The sequence below is a fragment of the Dicentrarchus labrax genome, unplaced genomic scaffold (genome assembly GCF_905237075.1).
Source record: "Dicentrarchus labrax unplaced genomic scaffold, dlabrax2021, whole genome shotgun sequence".
Classification (NCBI taxonomy): domain Eukaryota; kingdom Metazoa; phylum Chordata; class Actinopteri; family Moronidae; genus Dicentrarchus; species Dicentrarchus labrax.
Window position 1 is genome coordinate 16,325,025 of NW_026136711.1, and position 20,533 is coordinate 16,345,557.

Consider the following 20,533-nt stretch of genomic DNA (forward strand, 5'->3'; position numbering starts at 1 on the left):
GAGAAATTAAATTATAATGTTAAATTATTTTTATGCCACAAAGGCTACATCTTCAACAATGTGCAGCCACATTGAACAAGGGCTAAACTGGACCACGCACAGTCGTTGCAGCACAAAATCTGTCATTGGGAAAGTATTGCTTGTTACTGCGAGGAAACAACACTCGGAAATCCCAGATCTGAATCCCTGCCGAAGGCTATCTGTCTACACATATTTTAGTCAGATCTGTTGGTAGCCTTTTAAAATATCTTGCAAACACACAGACAAGGATAAAAATACCTCCACCTTCAAACTTTGTTGGCTGGCGTCAGGGTGGCGCAGTGATTAGTCTGACTGTCCTTCGAGTGGCAGGATCCAGTTGAGTCTCTGGTGACAGAGAGCATTTGAGGTATCCTTGAACAAATCCATCTCTCCATACATACACACATTCTGCTCTGGAAGCAACAGGCAACATTTTGGCAAAGACGAGGGGAATCGAAGGAAGGAAAGCAAAGTATTGAAAGTGAGAGGAGACGAGGGCAGGGGGAGAAATGAAGGAGAGAAGAATAACAGATAACAGACAGCAAAGGAAAGTATAGTAGGAGGAGAAACAGAAATCCAATATGTCAAAGATCCTGTTCCAGATGAGTAAGTCAAGGAGAAGAAGATGAAGGAGTGTGAGGAGAGAGGAGGGAAATGGAAGGTGCTTCCAAGTTGTTGTGTATTCTGCTCAACAACTGACGTGTAATGAAATTTAAATCCACTTCACACCCCCTGTATACTCTGTTTACTCTGTGTAGGTGATAAATAAGGTAGGCTACTTGTATATATTTTAGAAACAAAATAAAAGCATAAAAATAATCAGTTCCTTCTCATTAAGCCAAGGTGACTCAAATATGGTCTATTTTCGTCCCCGGCAAGAGATCACAGAACTGTGTTGGAGCTGAAGTGAAATGTTCAGTGTCAAATGCAGTCTCATTTTTTCCCCTCAATTATATGTGCCTCCATTACTGAAGATGAGTCATGTTCATTAAAGACGCCTTAGAACAGTAGCTGGAGATATCTGTGGCAGATTAGTTTTGGAGTGTATATTGTTCTGAGAGTTCAAGGGGCCACTCAAGGATCTGAGGATCTGAGCAGCTGTAAGTTAGAATTTATAAATAAAATGATGGCAAATGCATTGAGCCTGTGAGATGACAGCTTCCTGGTTGTTCATTTGAGTAATACGGTATGCACTATTACCGTAACACTTATACCTGGCACTGTGTATAGATTGGTCAGGGGAAGGGATGCCTTCCCCTTGACTTGCCCGTTCTCTTTCTGTATCTATCTTCCCCTCTCTTTTTCTATACGGGTAGAGAAGCATCATGTTTCCACCACCTAGGTGACAAGCACATTTTCTCTAACTCACAGCCTTGAAGATAACCTCAAAAGAACAAACTGTCACCACAGAACGACAGGGGCCAGGTGGCAGGGAGGAAGTTGGGCTTATTTCAGGGATCTTTCAATTCCTCAGTGACAGGAAAGAGTCTCTGATGTGCCGCTTGCTTCTTTCTTTGGATCTGGGCTGGTGTCAGTACTTGTGTAAGACGAAGTGGGGAGAGAGGGGAGACATGGGGGTGAGATCAATGTGACTCAGGAATGAAAGTGCCAAAAAAGTTTTATTTTTTTCTTCTTCACTCTGCAGGGACAATGTTTCTGCTGCATTTGTGTAAAATGTCATCAGAGTGTCTTTTTTATGTTCTTTTTAATGTTGGAAGTTAACATGTGCTGCAGTTTGCAAGTTCCAATTTTTGGAGGGAGTGCTTTAAATAAGTTGACTTTTTGTTTTGCAAGATGCAGTCAGCTGCTCTGCTTTGTTCTTAAGCTGGCAAGAATCCCAGTTTTAGAACAAAGTGACATCCATTTTAATTGATTTTGGGGTTCCCTTAGCACAATTTCACTTAAAACACTTTCAAATAAAATGATGTCATTGGACTCTAGTATAATAATAATATTAAAAATAGCTTTTTAGCAAGTTTTTTGTAATAGCTATGATTTCTGTTGTGATTTTGATTAGAATCCCCTCGATCCAGTAAATCATTAACACACCAAACTGAACAACAGACTCTTTTAGTAGATAAATAATTAAGCATAGTTGGTGTTTCTTTTCCTCATAGCACTTAATAGTGATAATAAGCTGTATGTCTTTGGCACTAAAAAACTCCAAGGTTTAAAGGATTGGCATGAAACAGGAGTACACACCTGTAGCTGCGTTCTCCCCTCCTTGTTAATTACTAAACCATTAATGATGAAGCTGTTGAAGACGTGCACTATTCCCTAAATGCTCTGACAATTTTTTATTTTGGCCTCATGGTTAAAAAGAAACGGTAACGGTCTCTTTTCTGCAAAAGCAATTTCTTTTTTTAATTTCTTTTTTTTAAGATAATACTTCATAATTGTAAATATTACATCAACTGATGTCACAGGATATTTAAAACAAAATGGAGAAGATGGGCAGGAAGTAAAATTGGAAACATGTAAAATATGTTTTAAAATTCAGCTATGCAAATGTTTTATGAGGAAATGCACTTGAATTTGTTAGATCTGAATGACACACAGTAAGATTAAGTACTATTAAGATTAAGACGCACTGAATGCAAACATAACTGTTGTTTGTTTACAAAAAAATTCCGGAGGGCATTTTAAATGCTGTGCCTCAGAGATCATTTTGAAGCAGCAGAAGGCAGACGTTGGCGAGCTACACTACTTTTGTAAAAATGGCTGTAAATTGGTCTGGTGCCAGAATCAGAGAACTGCTCTCTCTCTCTCTCTCTCTCTCCATGTGGAGGACCAAGTAACAAGACAGTTTGGCAGCATGTTGCAGTAAACAGTCTCTCAACTAGTACAATATACATCAGACAGTTTCCTCACTGACTAGTGAGACTGTAGGCAAGATCCCAAATACCTCCCCGGCTTTGCCACTCAGTTGTAGCAGTACAGTCATATTTGATGGCTGATCTGGCAGGGGCTCTTTATTTAGGCAGGTAGGGGTATACAAATGCTTAATGTCGAGTGATGCAAATAACCATGGAAAGAACAGACACATATTGACTCTAGGTCTTCATCATTTATATACCAGTATACCATTTTTTAAAGCAGTTTTTAGGTCCTAGCTGGCTTAAAAGTTGAGAACATTTATAATTCCATGACAACTGGGCAAATTTTGCTAAAGATGACTGTGTGATATGACTGAAAGCTCCAGAACAAGCTACTGGATAGACCTTATAGTATGGTTTTTTACCAACAAGCATGCTGATTAAAAATCTAACTTCGTGTTCGTGATTTTTTTTCTTCCAGAACAATCAAGGTGGAGGTGTACGATTGGGACAGGGATGGCAGGTGAGTGTGATTGACACTACTGGTATTGAATTAGAAATCTTTGTCCTGCAGTTCAATATTAAATTAAAAACCACCATCTTCAGCTATGAAATATGAACACAAACGTAAGCTACATTTCAGGAACCAATCATTTTCTACTATCATGAAGTTCCATCTTGTCCCAAACATCTGTCCTGTTATTTGTACCTGATGGGGTTTTTTTTATTACACACTGGTGTTTCTCTCCTTTTATTCCTTCCCCCAGCCATGACTTCATTGGGGATTTTACGACCAGCTACCGAGAGCTAGCTCGAGGGCAGAGCCAGTTCAATGTGTACGAGGTACGAATTATGATTAATTCCAGTCTTTTCACAGTTCAACAGCATATCTGTTGGCTCCTGAGATCTGGAATCCTTCTATGCCGTGTGTCTTAGATCCCATTTCTGACACGAGTGACATTTCTATCTCTGACATCACTGTTGCGTGTTTTTCCATTACTCTAGCACATTCCTTTATATTGATATCTTCTACTCCCACAGCAATGAAAATGCATTTATTCAAGAGTTAAAGACATATTGAAAAAGTTTCCATACATTTCTAACTCATTCTTTAAAGGGCATATGTATGATTCAGTATTTGTGCATGCCTTCCCACCTTCCCCAAGCAGTTATACATCCAATTAAATATTTCCTCTGGCCCTTTTGTTCTTTTCAAATTTCAAGATTTATTTTGCCACAATAATCACCTAGATGCTGACACACATAGGAATGGAGCTATTAGCAGCAGCGTGAAACAGGATTAATAGGAGAACAATCCAGGGATTTAGAATGATCATAGCTATTTCTTAGTACTTCTCATGGGATAGCTTACTGTGTCTCTTAATAGCACACAATACAGCTCTGTATGCAAATTACAAACACAACTCTTTTAAATGTCTCATCGCAGAATCTACGGGTGAGGGGAAAGGCCTGAAAATGCTATAGATGTGTCCTATGTTTATCAAAACAGCTACATGTTTTGTTGAATTCACGAGGAAGTGTTTGCACTTCAATGTCAAAATCTGACCATAAAGACGGACACATCAATACCTTCATGCTTTTGTGGTCTGGTGGCCTTCAGCCGAAGGACAAATACCTGTCTTTTGGATGTCAGCTCCATTATACGCTACTCTTGATTCTTCTCTACCTCCCAGTGAGACTGGAAGGCCCTTTAGTTTGTGCATCAGCAGATTGTTCAGTGTGTCAGACAAATTGCCATCCCTCCATGTTAAATTAGGGGCTGTCACTTTCATGCCTAGCAGCCATAGAGAAACAAGGTAATGAGCTGAGACGTCTTTCGTCTCCGGATTGACATTTCTCTCTTGTTCTGGAGCCGGTAGAATACTCGTAAAGTAAATGTAAATCTTGCAAGTTTAAGTCTGTCTCACCCATTGGTTCTCTGTAGCCTCAGATTTGCGTTGGAATTTCCAATCTTGTCCCCTTTAATAGTGTGACTGACGTGTACAAGATACTCAAGATGAAGCATTTCTATCTAAGTGTTTATAAGTGATCTTACATGAGCTACGCTTTCTCCTTATACCCATCTGTTACGTCATGCAGACACATCTTTTGTCACATTCCTTCCTTCCTTAATTTCCCCTCTCTCACTTGCATGGACAAACTTGATGTTCATAATACCAACAAACTGATGGCATGCACTTTTCCTCATGCCGCCCACATACCCGCCTTCGTTACATTTGTTGCACCCAATTAGGAAGAAATTATATAGTAAAACTAAAGGGTGTAAACGTGTGTAAAAGGGGGTGAGATGAAACTCTATTTTAACATGTGTAAAAATACATCAAAATTATAGAGAGTTTCACAATTATATGCTACTAACGCAGTATGTTGCATGGATGAATAATTGTTTTTATTAATTTATTTAATTACATTTTGTAACCACTGACAAAACTAAAACAAAAAATCAAATATTGCATAATCTGTATTTTCTATACAAATATGTATGTGTATATGTGAAAAGCACTTATCTTATCTATCTTATACTAAATAATTCTGTATAATATTCTAATATTTTTCTTTAAAGACACAATATAAATATTTCACAGTTTGGCTAAATTATGGCAGAAATGTGTTCATTTTTGATCACCTGTACCTCCTGTTGTTTATTTTTAGGTGATAAATACCAAGAAGAAAATGAAGAAAAAGAAATATGTCCACTCTGGAACAGTGAGTATGGCTCCAGCAGCAAACCCGGACTGGCACTGTGCCTCTTTTCTGCTCCACACCTACTGCTCTTCTGTTAAATCATTCCCTCTTTAATTATCATGCAAGTGTTGGCTTCTTGGAAGATGCCAATCAGTGCTTTCTATGTTTTCCTCATTAATTCTTGTATCATACACCAACTAATTGGTAAAAGCAAAATAATGAGTTAAGTCAGTAGTAAGTTTTTAAATTCAGCCAAAACAGAAAGAAGAAGTACTTAATAGTTATAGTTGTGTGTATGCATTACAGTATATGGCAGAAGTGGAAAAAACTTTGGATGGCAGTTAAGTATGTAAATGGGACAAAATGAAAGATGAAAGAGCTGCAGAACTTGAGATAAATAGATAGAAGATAGAATGCCTTTATTGTCACTGTACACATGTACGATGAGATTAAAGAGCCAACTCCAATGGCAGTGCAGAAAACAGTACAATTTTCAAAAATACAGAAGGACATAAGATCTGAGAGATCAAAGTGGCCAAGACCAATGACCAATTAAGACACAATTTTGACACAACTTACCCAGCAATGAGTGCATGTGCAAGCAATGCATACAAATGCATCACATCCTCTGGCAATGTTAATGAAGCAGTCATTAGAAACCAGCCGGCTCACATCTTGTACCGAAGGGAGTATCAAGAGCTGAACCATGTCAAGATGTGGAGGGTTTAGGAGGAAAATATTATTACCTCAATGTTTAATCAAATATTTATTGTCTTTGATTCCAGGTGACGCTTCTCTCGTTCTCAGTGGAGTCAGAGTTCACATTCTTAGATTACATCAAAGGAGGGTGAGTGGGAATGTCTGGATGCTGGAAACATGTTTATTTTAACAGGAATTGCGATCATAAGGAGGTAAAGAGGCCATTTCATAACATAGTGAGAAGTAATTCTAAAGTGTAAACCAATGGAATATCAGTTAGGAAGATAAATTATGTTTGATTTGATAGGAGGGGCTTTTTTTCTCTGTTTCTAGCTATTATTATAACAAATGTATGTAAAATCTGAATAACGTTAAGATCACCATGCGTATAAGGTACCTTTTCAGTAACTGGAGGCCACTGCCCAACGTCATAAATCCAACTACCCATGACTGCCACTGCAGTAATGGTAGCGCCACTAAATAGTGGAACACACATATGTGTATATGTGGGCCATATAACCTAAACAATGAGCTGATACGCTAACATTAGTTAATGAAAATCATCATAGTCATTACAAGTGACCCCTTCCAGATAGTCACATAATCATCTGAGCAATTGTTAATATAAAAATATTGCTTATAGCAGCTTTAAAGGATAATTCGGATGAATTAGCAATATAGCAATAAGGGACAAAACTACTGTAGTAAAACGAGAATGAAGTTGTAAAAAACTGGAGGATTAATGACACATGCACAACTATTATAGAAAGTAGTCTTGATAGTAAATTACTTACAATGAGAATTCTATGTATATCTATCTTCTATCCTCTATCTTTATTACCTTTTTTATTAAAATGCATATATCTCTATCCCCTTATCTTTCATAGTGGCACCATACGTGTTCCACTGCAACTTTATTAAACTGATTTATAAGTTCACAGTAGGCGCTGTCCGTAGTATTTAAGTGTCAAATATATTTTAAATGAGCCAGCTAAGGCCAAACTGTCTTCACAGCAGTTACTAACCCATCGACCTTAGCTAAGTTTCAGAGCTTGAGGTTGACGTGTGAATATCAAGTATGTCTCAGGTGAAGTGTGCTTTTCAGGCAGGATGGGCTGTCCTATCACAGCGGGTAGGCTGTCATATATATATATTTCATAGGCTGTGGCAGAATTGACAAGTGTGACAGATTTCACTGACAGTTTCTGGCTCTGGCCAATCTATGATACAATAACCTAAAGGTTTAGCAGCTTCACTTCAAAAATACCATTCTAATCAGTCCTTAACATTACTCTGGCACTTACTGAGTCTCTTGCTCTTTAGAAAATGGATGGAAGTTAGGAAAGTGTGTCATTTAAACTGTCCAAGCTCTTTGCAGCATGAAAACAGAAAAAAATACCACATGTAAAAGTCTTCTCTACATTAGCTGTTAAAAACTTTTCTGTAATATTTGTTGTTACAGCTTTGTTCGTGAAGCAAAATGAGCTCTGGCAGCTTTTATGTCTCATTTGACAACTACTGTAATCATAAAAGGACAAGGATGATTTGGCTGTTCAACTATCTCAGAGGTATTTTGACTCTGTGTAGACTGAGGTGAGATGAAATGTCGTCAGACTGTTGATTTTTCCCACTTTCCAAGTCTGCAGCAAGGAGGACATAATATGGTTAGAATATAATGATAGGGGCCATCTCTCTATTCTGATGATGGTTCAGTGCACTCGTATCAGGTTAATAACATTTGCAACTTTTACTACCATAGAATTTGAATGAGGATGAAGCTGTGATGTAAAATGAGAAAAACTAAAACTACTAAGAAGTTTTTAGTACTAGAACAGACTTGATATTTTGCCCACAGAGAAAAGCACAATAACAGTCTCTATATTATAGTTAAGTTAGAAAGCATCAGGGTAAAAGAGAAAAGGAATTGGAAATAGAAAAAAGTTAAACTACTACACAACTGCAGTGTCAAGGAGACTTGTTTTACAAGGGTTCACCAGAGTGACAAGAGTCTACAAAATACTGACCTTTACCATAAAAAGCTCAGTCAATGGACGGGAATCTACATCTAAAACCTAAAAGAAAATCACAGTGAAAAACACCTCATTTTTTGATGCAGATGTACAATATGCTAACCAAGTTAGTAATATATTCAAGAGTCTTTATAAATTAATAAAATCAAGTTTAATTAATGCTAAGGTTAGCACAGTCAGGCTGTGGCTTATTCTCCGTCCCCACCCCAAAATGAAAGGTTAATGTGAATCTTTAACACATTCATTTTATTGCTGTATCATTCTTATGCCTTCCTCTCTGGTGGCTCTCATACAGTAGATGATGAGAGGCTGTCATTCGGGCCCTGAAGGCCTTGTCTCATTGTTGTAAATTAGCAAGAAGAGGGTAGTCCTTCATCAGCAGCAAAATTGGATTATGATTTGCTGCATCAGTCTAATTGCTTGTTACCCAGCTCAGTGTCTCCTCGATACCCCCTGCTATGCCTTCCCGTGCAGGTGAAAGTCAGATAAACGGAGAAGTGCAATCATTGAAATCTTTTTTTGACAACTGAGCAAGTGCACTTTGTGTATTAAGAGAAACAAGAAATTACAATTTAATCCGTTTGTAATAATGTCATCATCATAAATAATTGCTATATCTTGTGTATGGTCTTCGTCTGTGTTAGGTATTATCTTCTCTTGCATCAGAAAATGTGTGTGTATGTGTGTGTGACTGGGTGTTAGAGCACTGGAATTTAATGACGCCTGGCATGTTGTTATTGCTGGTTGGTCTCTGTCGTAGATTTTTTTCCCCCATGTCCTCCTCTCCATCCCTCTTCTAGGACACAGATCAATTTTACTGTGGCCATCGATTTCACAGCATCTAATGGTGAGTGATACTCACAGCAAAGTGTATCTGTGTGCATGGGGGACAAGAATAGATAGTAGTGCTCTTTGAATGTGGCATGTCCGATTTCAGAATCAATCACACAAACACACACACAAGCAGACGGTGCGGCCACACATACTGTACACACGTTGTCACCTCTAAGTGATAGCTTTTCCTGGATAGCTCTTCCTCCTTAATGCTCTGTCAATACAGTCTAGCTAGAGGTTATAGCAGGCATTTAGCAAAAATAAAATAAAGCAAATGGTGTAAAACCCTCCGCTCGGCTTAGACTCCTTAGTGGGTAAAAGGACAATGCTTGAGTCTAATTACACTACTTATGTCATTAAGTGTGCCTGACAACAATTTTCCAAAAGATTTATCTGCCAGGAAGAACTCTTCAGTGTAAATCACAGTTAGGAAAATTAGAATTCCGATTTTCCCAATTGATTGGATTGATCCCCTGAACATACGTCCAATCTTCGTTTAGCAACCATAACTAGGCACGGCCGGCTTTGGAATTTCCTACATGTTTAAAGGCGTACAAATGGCTACAGTAGGAATACCAGGTACACAAACTGTGTGTTTCTCTTTTCTAATGTAAGCTGCAAATGTTAGCAGATAACAGATATCAGATTAAAGACAAAGTTACCTGTGGTGGTAATTTATTTACAACGAACCAGATCAACTAACATCTTGTGTGTTGCTACAATAGAAAAATTGCAATTGCACTGATGCTTACTAGCGATGATACATGTTATTGTAAATATCTTAAGTTAATAACATTGTAGTTATTAGTTACAGCTCCCACAAACAATCAATCAACCAGGTAATATTCGCCTTGCTGGTCTGGCAGCTGATTTATAAATGGATTAAAACTTTTCTTTTGCAATATGTTATATATGTAAAATTTATTTTGTTTATAATATTATTATGAATAATCAGCTCATTATGCAATAATAAGGCCATGCCATGGAGAAACCAGACTGTGTAACCAAATGAGTCTCAACTGTACACTGTGTTTGGATAAAGATATGTTATATTAACACTTTGAACGACCACACGCAGACAACTTATTATATTATATTGTTAAAAACACATAATAAAACACAAATGTCAACATCTTTTGACCAGTCAGCATGACTATTATAACAGCAACATGACTAGCTGATCTCATTGTTGTGTGGAGGATCCTATTAGCATTGCTATGTAAATAACAGTAAATAACATGTTTGTCAGGCTGCTGTAGTACAAAATCTCTCATTTCCTTCCAGCTCCGTTTGTCCTCCACAGTGTAGGCCTACATTATATTATAAAACAGGACAGATTTTTGTTGAAATGTAGCTGGTTCGATCCATCTCCAGTTTGGACAGAAAGTTAAAAGACAAAATTTGTCGGAACACTTCCTTTTTACTGAAACACGAGTCAATGAACTGCATATGTACCGCATAAGAACAGAAAGCCTAACAGGTATTGCAACAGTAGAAAGGAGGACAGGTCTTAGTGAACAGTACATTTCCATAAACTGTTGAGATTTTCAAATGTTCCTGTTGGTCAATGTGACCTACAATTCGTTGTGACATTTGAGATAAGACCACTTGTGTTACATATTGTGAGTAAACAGCCTGACCAGGCAAACAGCCGGATTACTGCTATCAGATAGCAGGTGCAGCTAATCAAATGGTGAGCACTTGTCACCTACAACTTTACTGGTTTTCTAAAACACATCTAATCAAATATACAAGCTGGGCTGTTAATACTGAATGACATAATGGTGTGCTATTAAACAGAGGATATCTGAGAAGGTCACAGTTATTGACAAGCTTTCTAAACGCTCAATTAATTTGTCATTTGCAGGTATTCAGTTCTCCCAATGGCTTTCCTCCCACTGTTTGTTAATGATTTATTGTCTGTGAGGCCTGAACATGAAAGCTCTACCTGACAGGAATCACATTAATTACGATGCATAACTGCAGCAAACAAAACATTTTTTTTAATGTTGTGTAATTGCAGGGGGGTGCACAAAAACTGTATCTTATGTTCTAGAACTGACGTCTTTGTTCCTCATCACCCACAATGACCTTGACATTGATTGCTCAACAGGTAACCCTTCCCAGTCCACTTCACTGCACTACATGAATCCCTACCAGCTGAACGCCTACGCTATGGCCCTGAAGGCTGTAGGGGAGATCATTCAGGATTACGACAGTGACAAGATGTTCCCTGCACTGGGCTTTGGAGCCAAACTGCCCCCTGATGGACGGGTGTCACATGAGTTTCCACTGGTGAAGTCAACCTTTCTTTATTTCATCAGTTCAATTACATTTTTATCAACGTTTGATTCTGGATGTTGGAAATAAAAAGGATGACTATTTCATACTTTTTATTTCCAACTTCCAGAATCAAACTTGCATGACCTAGTAATAAGAAACAAGTAAATGATGTCTGATGAAACCAGTGTACTGTGATGAAGTAGTCTTGGTGTTTCTTTATTTGATACGTGCATTGACAAAACCCATGAAATTGATTTGTTTTCCCTGTTTCTGCCCTTTTCAGAATGGAAACATGGAAAATCCGTATTGCAATGGTATTGAGGGCATCTTAGAGGCATACCACCAGAGTCTGAAGACAGTGCAGCTGTACGGTCCAACTAACTTCGCTCCTGTGGTGAACCATGTTGCCAGGTGAGAGAACAATGCAGCTGGTGAACAACTTCTAGGGCAAAAATATGCTCTATGAATAAATGTGATAACTACAACATACTCTAAGACTGCATTAAGCTATGTATTTGTCAGGTTTATTACTGTCAGACACATACTAAACAGTCTTGCAAAATCTTTTTTCACCTGTGCTTGCATGAATATAAATTGGTCTAAAGCAGGAATACAATAATTCAAAGCACAAGTTTGGATTTTATATTGTGATTGTTTGGACTTTTGTTTCATTCCCATGCATGTTCTTTTTAACTTTTTCTGCTAATGATTCATCATAATTTTTACATTATTCATGCTTCCATTCAAAGACAACACACGCAATGATAAAAACAGTGAGACCTCCAGAGATTTTCACACAAATATTAGTGTTTATATGCAGAGTAGGATACATTGTTCAATGCTTTTCCAACAGATGTACTGATGATATAATTGACCTTTTTATCATCAGCAATTCAGAATTGAAAGAACTGTGGTTTTGTGCCACAATGTTAACAAACTGATTATAATGATCTTCTATAAGATTCCAGCTATCAAAATAACACTCGTGCCAACATTTCTGACTGCCGGCCTCAGTTGGCTTTGATTTGCTGTGCTGTACCACTTTCCTGAGCCGCTACATTGACAATATCTGTCCTCCCAGACACAACAAACAGAATATAACATGCCTGAACATAAATTCAGATCGGCTGACAGCTTTCAAAAGAGCAGCGGATATAGCTGATGGAACAAATGACAAAACATATACACACTGTGATAGGATTTATGTGGATTCTTGTGCCCTCGACATTCACCTCCACCTCTCACTCTCACTGCTTCCCTCATGGTTTCATTTGTTGAGCCATATCCAAACAATTCTCCATTTGATTACGCCAGTGCTCTGTTGTAATTAAAAATGTCATTCTGATAAAAAATTGACTTTTCACACAGCGCCAGGGAGCCATAGCTGAAAGAATGCACAACCAGTATTGGTGTTTAGCATTTGAATAGGTGAACTCAAGTAGGAAGAGATTTTAACAAAAGGTGTTAATCTGTGAATCAAACAGTGTAAGCCAGCTTTGTTTTAAACTTGATTGTTTGGGCTGATTAATCAATGTGTATTTGTTAGGCATTTTAATGAGGGTTTATCTGAGGTACAGCAATGACAAAGAACATTTTTATTGAATGTGCCTGTGGTGCATGATAAGACGTCTATTGTCATGGATTTATTCTCTACGTCAATGTTTCGATCATATGTTATAATGTAGAGATTATACAGCATCCTCTCATCTCTGTCTGCATCTGTGTGTGTGTGTGTGTATGCAGGTATGCAGCTGCTGTACAGGACGGCTCTCAGTACTTTGTGCTCCTCATCATCACAGACGGCGTCATTTCCGACATGGCCCAGACGAAAGAGGCCATTGTAAATGTAAGAATGGGAAAATGGGGAGACACAATGCTTTATTGTAATATATATAAAGATATATATGTCCAGTTTCATCTGAGATAAATTAGAAGAAAATGCCTTTGAAGTAAATTGTGCTGTGAAATGAATGGTTTAAAGCAATAGTTAATCTATTTCCCCAACTTTTCCTTTAAATCACTATATAAAAAAGGCCCACCAACATAAGATGCCACAGACGATTTTCATCAATTAAACTCTCAGTTATTTTTCAAAATACCCAATTAATCATTAAGTCAATTAAAAGTCAAGAAATAATGAAAAAGGCCTATCATAATTTCTTAAAGTGAAAGGTGACAGATATAAAATATTGGTTTTGTTTGATGAACAGTCTAATACCAGAAGATGCAGTAATTTATAATGATATTTATAAAAGCAGAAAATCAGAGGAGCTGAAATCAGTAAATTATTTGCTTGATCTACAGCATTAATTAAACAGTTAGTTGTTTATTGATATTAATGTCAATTGACTGTCAGTCGGCATTTGTTTCAACACTAATAATGGATACTGTGTCTCTGACTGGCTCTAGCATTCCCTAACCCAGTTCATTGTGGTTGTCACTCTGATTCAAACACACAATGTGACAGCAGCAATTCTGCAATGTGTCAAGAAAAAGAACTGGCATAATAGCGTCACATAACTGACATTTTTGTGCTGTAATTGCTGGTTTCAAAACTTTTGGAGTGCTTCTGAAGATCAATATATAGACTAATGATTTACCTGAAAACTACACCAAAGTAGCTCAACACCCAGGTAATGTTTTTATTCCAAAGAATGAACAGATGCTGTGAATGACCCAATAAAATTGTAGTGAACATATTTATGAAATTCACCATCTGAAAAGATGTAACTGCCTCAGTAAATAAAAAACATTGTGCTTTATTCCTCTGAGCTTTCCCCGAGAACTTGTCCTTTTTTTCTCCCAGCTTTAAATAGCAGATGGCTGCCTTGCTTTCCTTTCCTCTTCCTTGTTCTCTTCCTCTTTTCTCCCCTCCTCCTCCTCCTCAGCCCGCCGCAGGCACAGAACACCCAGCAGACTGGATTTAAAGGGAATTTGCGACTGTTAGTCAAAACATTAGAACAGCCACACCTTCCTTTTAAGATCTTGCCTGCTGCTCTATCTCACTGCCTCCACTCTGACTGTCTACTGATGCTTGCCGCTTCCACTGCTTTTCCTTTTACTCCCCACGGATCCTGGGCAAGGGAGGACACACTGCTGAGGTTATATAAGTCTTTCCTCATACTTATTCATGCTGGAAGATATCTTCAAGAAAGAGCGAGAAATCGAGTGAGAGGAAGTCCAAACTCTCTGTATGTTGAGTATGAACATCTGGAGCGAGTTTGCATTTGTGCATGGAAGTGTTTTTTTGTGTGTTTCGGTGATATAGAACATGTGATGAACAAAGGAGGTTTATCAGTCATAGCAGAATATGCTATACTACATAAACCCACCTGTCAATCACTCAGCTTCCCCGTCCTCTGCTCACAACTTGGGTCCCTCTGCTGCCTCCTCTTTCCCTCTGTGCCGTGAGACTCCCCCGCTCGCAAATACAAAGACTTGCGCTGTCTCTCTCCATCTCTTTCCCTCTCACAGATCTAAATCTCTTTGTCTTCATCTGCTCTCTCCATTCGCCTGTCACCGCATTCAGTCTATAAGAAAATCATCGCTGCCTTTGATTTCTTTCCTTTCTCATCTTCCACTTGTTATCCGTCAGTGCTTTGTGCTTCATCTCTGTATCAATGCCAGGACCCACCAAAAGTACTTCACTTCACAGCCATATTACCTCCGTTCATACTTTGTATCGGATGCAGGACTTGGTTATGTAAGAGGTAATGGGATACCTAGTGGAACCAAGAAAACAAAAAACATCTCAATATACACAACAGCAACAAGTACAGTCTTCTACTTGACTAGAACAGGCTACATAGCCTCGCTCTGTATTAACTATTCACTGTTCTCAAAAAATTATTCTTATAGGATCCAACATTTTATTGGTAATTGTTCTGTATATGTGTCATGATCTTGACATGATTCTACATTTTCACTCACTTTCAGTTAATATACAACCATTGCAAAGCCCTGTCCCCTTAGTTGCTGTTGCCACATCTACATCAAACACAGATGCATTTTAGTGATAATGGTGGCAATTATCTTTTAATAAATAAGGCTTCAGACATGCATTTCAAACAGTAGAAGTTTTTCATTTTTAACTGTAAATCATCAGTTCTGCCGGCTGAAATAACAACTGTTGCTGCCAGATTTTATCAGTTGTAGTGTGCAAGGGAATTAAGCTCCATGAGTTGGCTGGAAATGCCATCTTCTTGACTGTTAAATGATATTGTCCAAAAACACTGGGGCTAAAGTTGCATCTCCCAGCTCAAAAGTCAGTATTCTCACCAGTTTCTGATCTATATAGAAGTCTATATGTAGGCTAAATAACAACGGCATTGTTCTTGTGTTTCAGTGTAAACATATATCTACTCCAAGTATTCTAAGTATGATAAGGAGAAATGTAAGACCAGACTGTTCCTTTGTCCTAACATAATCTCTGGCTGCTTAGCTTGTGCAATTGTTCATATTTATAAGTAAGTCGGTGGCTAGGGAGTGAAGCCAAGAGCTGGACCCAGCGTCCAAAAACCGGCTCCTACACAGTGGGAAAAAACTATTGGGTGTGCTAGTATTTGGTTTTTTTAAGTAACCTTGGCCCTAAAACTGTATGGAGGTAACATTAGTAAGCTAGTTAGGGCATGCTACAGATTCAAGCATACACAGGGGCAGATATTAAATCTATTCTTTACACATTTGCTCTTGTGCTCTTGTGCATGTTAGATTATTAATGACATTTATTTAAATCATAAAGGAGCCGCATTTAAAACAGTAGCCATATCTTCTCACTAAACAATAGTGAGTCACTTCACTAATGCAGGGCCCTGTGTACATGTGTGACTAAATACAGTCTCTTAATTGGCAATTACTGCTTACGGAAGGTTGTTACCTCTGTGGGGTTTTTTGTTGCTTGTGCTGTTAATAAGCAGGGTATCTAAATTTGTGTGGAAAATTAGGCTATGGAATAAGAAATTTAAAATTAATTCATATTCATAACAAATCTGAAGAACTATGCTGTCTCTGCAGAGGTATGTGCTCTTTGATTAAACTTATTCAAGATCAAAGTTAGTAAAGTAAAATAATTCAAGCAGTGCCAGTAAAGAAACAAAAGCTAACAGAGATCAACAACATATTCTGAAACGTATAAATATTTCATTTACATGAAACTTAATGTCCTTTTCAACACAGTTCAGTATGTCAACATGTGAAAGACAGAGAACTGTATATGACCGCCGCTGAGTATTCCTGATGCTGTGGACTATTCTGGATGTGCCACTCTTAATGCCATTAACAGTTCATATCTGCATTCAGTGGTAGCTGTTTTTCAAGTGTCCTCAATCTGCTGCCCTAAGCTTTTCTCTGAGCTGAGCTCTGAGACAGCCCATGAGAGATTGTCTAGTGACTCAGGTGAGCCCTGTGCTGACAGGACACCTCACAAAAACATGCATCCATGAACCTGTTTGTGTGTGTGGGCAGAGCCGCATACACAAGAACATACACATGCCCATCAAAGCATGCATATAAATGACATTTGGATTTAAGCAGCACTTCCAAAGTGAGTTGCTGGAGTAATGAGTGTTGATTGACGCTTTGTTTTATTGTCTCATTACACTGGATCTCGGCTGCCAGTCAGGGTGACAGGAGGATGGTAAAAGTGGGGCATGGTGAATTGCCAGGTTATTTTTGGTGGCATTTGATGTTCTGATGTGTGCGCATGTCTTCAGCTACACACACACAAGCATGTATGTCTGTAAGTGTGAGTGTTTGTGTGAGCATGTGCGTGGGAGGACAGGCACTGACAGGAGTTGTGTTGAACACTGATAATCGCGCTGCTGTGCTGCAGCTGAGCTGCAGCTGAGGTGGTGTCGACAGAAGGTGCTCTCAACCCCGTGGCAAAAGAGGTTGCCTGATTTCCTCAATACGTTTGACTTGTCCCAGAGATAAAACTGCACTTGTTATAACTGCTTTGTGAAAATATGTGACTGCAGAAAACTCATTGCACATAATAGCAGGTTCTGCATCAAGCATTTATGTTGCCATTTATCTGGAAATTACAACAACAGACACTAACATGGTCAGAGTGCAATGCAGTCACTGTCACTCAAGCAGCATGTAAAGAAAATCACATATATTACAGCCAAATACTGTTTTTTCTAAGAGAATAAAAGAAGGTGTTTTGGTTGGATTATTAACTGTTTGAAGTAAAAGATGTACAGCAACATACAGTGTGTAATCATATGGGTAACAAGGGCTGGTTTGGTAAGAACTGATATTGATGTATATCTTTACATAGCAAACATATGCAAAGCCTCACAAAGCCACTAGCATGGCTGTAGACTGTTGTTAAAATTACATTTTCTCCAAAATCCATTTGAAGAATTTTTTGCTAATAACTAAATGGCAGGACCATATCATCACAACTACTTCGAAAGCCAATATACCATAATATCAAAATATTTCCGATCCCCACTTGCTTTTGTTTAGAGACAGTTAACCACAGTACAGGAACTGCTGACTTGAGGCGTAGCTTGGGAGTGGCAGGGCGGGTGACTGAGGATGGTCGCTGTACTGACTGACGTTAGCACCTTCTCCCTCTCCCTCCTCTCCCAGCTCACAAATGCCACCATGCCACACCTGCCATTTTAGACCTTATCGAGGTGTCTGCCAACAGATGTGTCACTTTTTTTCACCCTCCGTGTGAATAGATGTCTTTTTAGCCTTAACCACCCGAGTTTACCTGTATAATGTCAAACACGCTTCATTTTGCAGGTCAGCATTTTGTCAATCCAGGCAGGGAATTCTGGGGATAAAATAAAAAAAGATGATTGCTTTTTTTAGCTATCAAAAACAGCTTTAGCACTTATACTACATACCTGTTGGGTCAGTATCTCTGGGGATGCTGTTAGTGTTGTCAGAGTTTAATCTCCACTCCCAAGCCTGATAACTAGCATTCAGTGGGCAAACACAAATTGTCAACCCAAGATAAGACCCGGAGCGCATTCACACAACAGAAAATTGGATTCAGGGACATAAAACATCTAGGATAAGGAAAACAGTGACAAAAACAAGTTTCTATTGAAGCATGTCCCTGTTTCCCCAGTTTCTCTGACTTCCTAACATCTCAAACTCAAACTCTTTTTTCTCTACTTAAAGGTCATTCAGGTAGTTAAAGGGTGAGACAGAACATTAATGTCTGATATACAGTAATGAGCGCTACAGGTCAGTGGTGATGTGGATAGGCTTCTCTCCTCTCTCTGAATAAAATAAATGTGTACATGTGTATGTTGTTTCTTAAGAAAAAAAATGTTGTTTCACTTGCCTTCTGTTTTCTATTTCTCTGCAGGGTGCCAAGCTTCCCATGTCGATCATCATAGTTGGAGTGGGTCAGGCGGAGTTTGACGGTACGGTGACTTTAACTGCTGCATTACTGAATGATTAAATATTATGGTTATTGCATACAAGAGGTAATAATAAAGAAAACGTCTTCTAAAACTTCAGCAGTGTCAAGTCAGTTAAGCAGATAAAAACATGAGCTAAGAATTGACATTTTAATTCAGACAACTCACAGTCTATTACAGTCAGCGCTAACCTCTCTGGCACCAATTCAGAGAAATACCCGAGAGAAAATGACTGTACAAACTAATTTGAGTCCGTAGAGAAGGGAATGCGTAGGTGGATGCAAGCATAATTGAAGAAGAAATGGCTGAGGTTAATTGCTGGGTTTGCAGTGTTTAGTGCAGATGATGCTAAATTGCACAGAGGCTACAATAAAGAACTTATTAGTTGATTAGACATGCAATAAAGACAGATTACAGCTGTACGGCTCCGCTCTCCTTTAGTGATGCTAAAGCATCAAATGTATGGGATTAATATGATTTATGATAACGAAACCTTTACATCAGTAGTGTATCAGCCTTGTGTTTGTCCTAAAGGCAGCTGTCCTTGCTTCGTTCTCACACTATGTTTGTGTGTGTGTGTGTGTGTGTGTGTGTGTGTGTGTGTGTATGTGTTTGTGCATGCATGTGTGTGAACTTGTATCTTCCAGCTATGGTAGAGCTGGATGGTGATGACATCAGGATCTCATCCCGGGGGAAACTGGCAGAGAGAGACATTGTTCAGGTGACTGCACTTCAAAGCACGAAAGAAAACTTTTGACTGTTTTCACTGCAGATATCGAGACTAGCAGCCATGTCCAGATAACCGACAATACTGTCAATAAATATTTATCAAGCTTGGGCTTATTTCAGTCTTTCGCCACAAGATATGGATCACTTTTTATAGGCATCCACTGATTTACACAGTACGTACTGTGTCATATTTTTACATTTGTGTTACATTCATACTGTTACCTCAGTTCTGCTGGGACATTAAAACGTCTGTTTCTGACAAAACACCATCTGTTGGCAATGACAACTTTAACAGTGTGTTGTGTGGTTCTGTGAATTTCCATGAAGGGAATTACACTGAAAAAAATTGATATTACTCTATGAAACGTGTCTTATTTACAGAAGTGCTAGGGTGTTTCAATCGACTCAGCGTCTTTCTGTTTCTGTAGCATCAAAACTCAAGAGTTAAGTGGCTGAATAGTACGCAAAAGATGGTGTGCTGGGTTACCCAAAGTTGTATATGCACATACACCGATCAGCCATAACATGAGCACTGATAGTGAAGTGGATAACACTGATTATCTGGTTATCATGGCACCTCTCAGTGGGTGGGATATATCAGGCAGCAAGTAAACATTTTGCCCTCAAAGTTGATGTGTTAGAAGCAGGAAAAATGGGTATTGTGAGGATTTGAGCGACTTTGACAAGGGCCAAATTGTGATGGATAGACGACTGGGTCAACATCTCCAAAATTGGAGCTCTTGTGGGATGTCCCTGATCTGCAAAGGTCAGTACCTATCAAAAGTGGTCCAAGGAAGGAAAGGCGGTGAACCGGAGACAGGGTCATGGGCGGCCAAGGCTCACTGATGCACATCAGGAGTGAAGGCTGGCCCATGTGGTCCAATCCAACGGACGAGCTACTGTAGCTCAAACTGTTGAAAAAGGCTGGTGAGCATTAGAACTGGAAAACAGAGCAATGGGAGAAGGTGGCCTGGTCTGATGAATCATGTTTTCTTTTACATCTTGAGGATGGCCGGGTGCGTGTGTGTCG

General features: G+C 38.7%; 1 protein-coding gene across 4 annotated transcripts in view; it reads left to right on the top strand.

Annotated features, from left to right (window-relative positions):
• cpne5b (copine Vb) overlaps nucleotides 1-20,533 on the top strand; it is a 116,908-nt gene that overhangs the window by 91,091 nt on the left and 5,284 nt on the right. For all 4 annotated transcript variants that reach the window (XM_051413875.1, XM_051413872.1, XM_051413874.1 and 1 more), the window contains 10 exons: nucleotides 3,319-3,360; nucleotides 3,605-3,680; nucleotides 5,511-5,564; nucleotides 6,329-6,390; nucleotides 9,073-9,119; nucleotides 11,220-11,401; nucleotides 11,673-11,800; nucleotides 13,133-13,235; nucleotides 18,720-18,777; nucleotides 19,422-19,495. In XM_051413875.1, coding sequence (XP_051269835.1) covers nucleotides 3,319-3,360; nucleotides 3,605-3,680; nucleotides 5,511-5,564; nucleotides 6,329-6,390; nucleotides 9,073-9,119; nucleotides 11,220-11,401; nucleotides 11,673-11,800; nucleotides 13,133-13,235; nucleotides 18,720-18,777; nucleotides 19,422-19,495 — 826 coding nt within the window. The remainder of the gene's footprint in view (nucleotides 1-3,318; nucleotides 3,361-3,604; nucleotides 3,681-5,510; nucleotides 5,565-6,328; nucleotides 6,391-9,072; nucleotides 9,120-11,219; nucleotides 11,402-11,672; nucleotides 11,801-13,132; nucleotides 13,236-18,719; nucleotides 18,778-19,421; nucleotides 19,496-20,533) is intronic.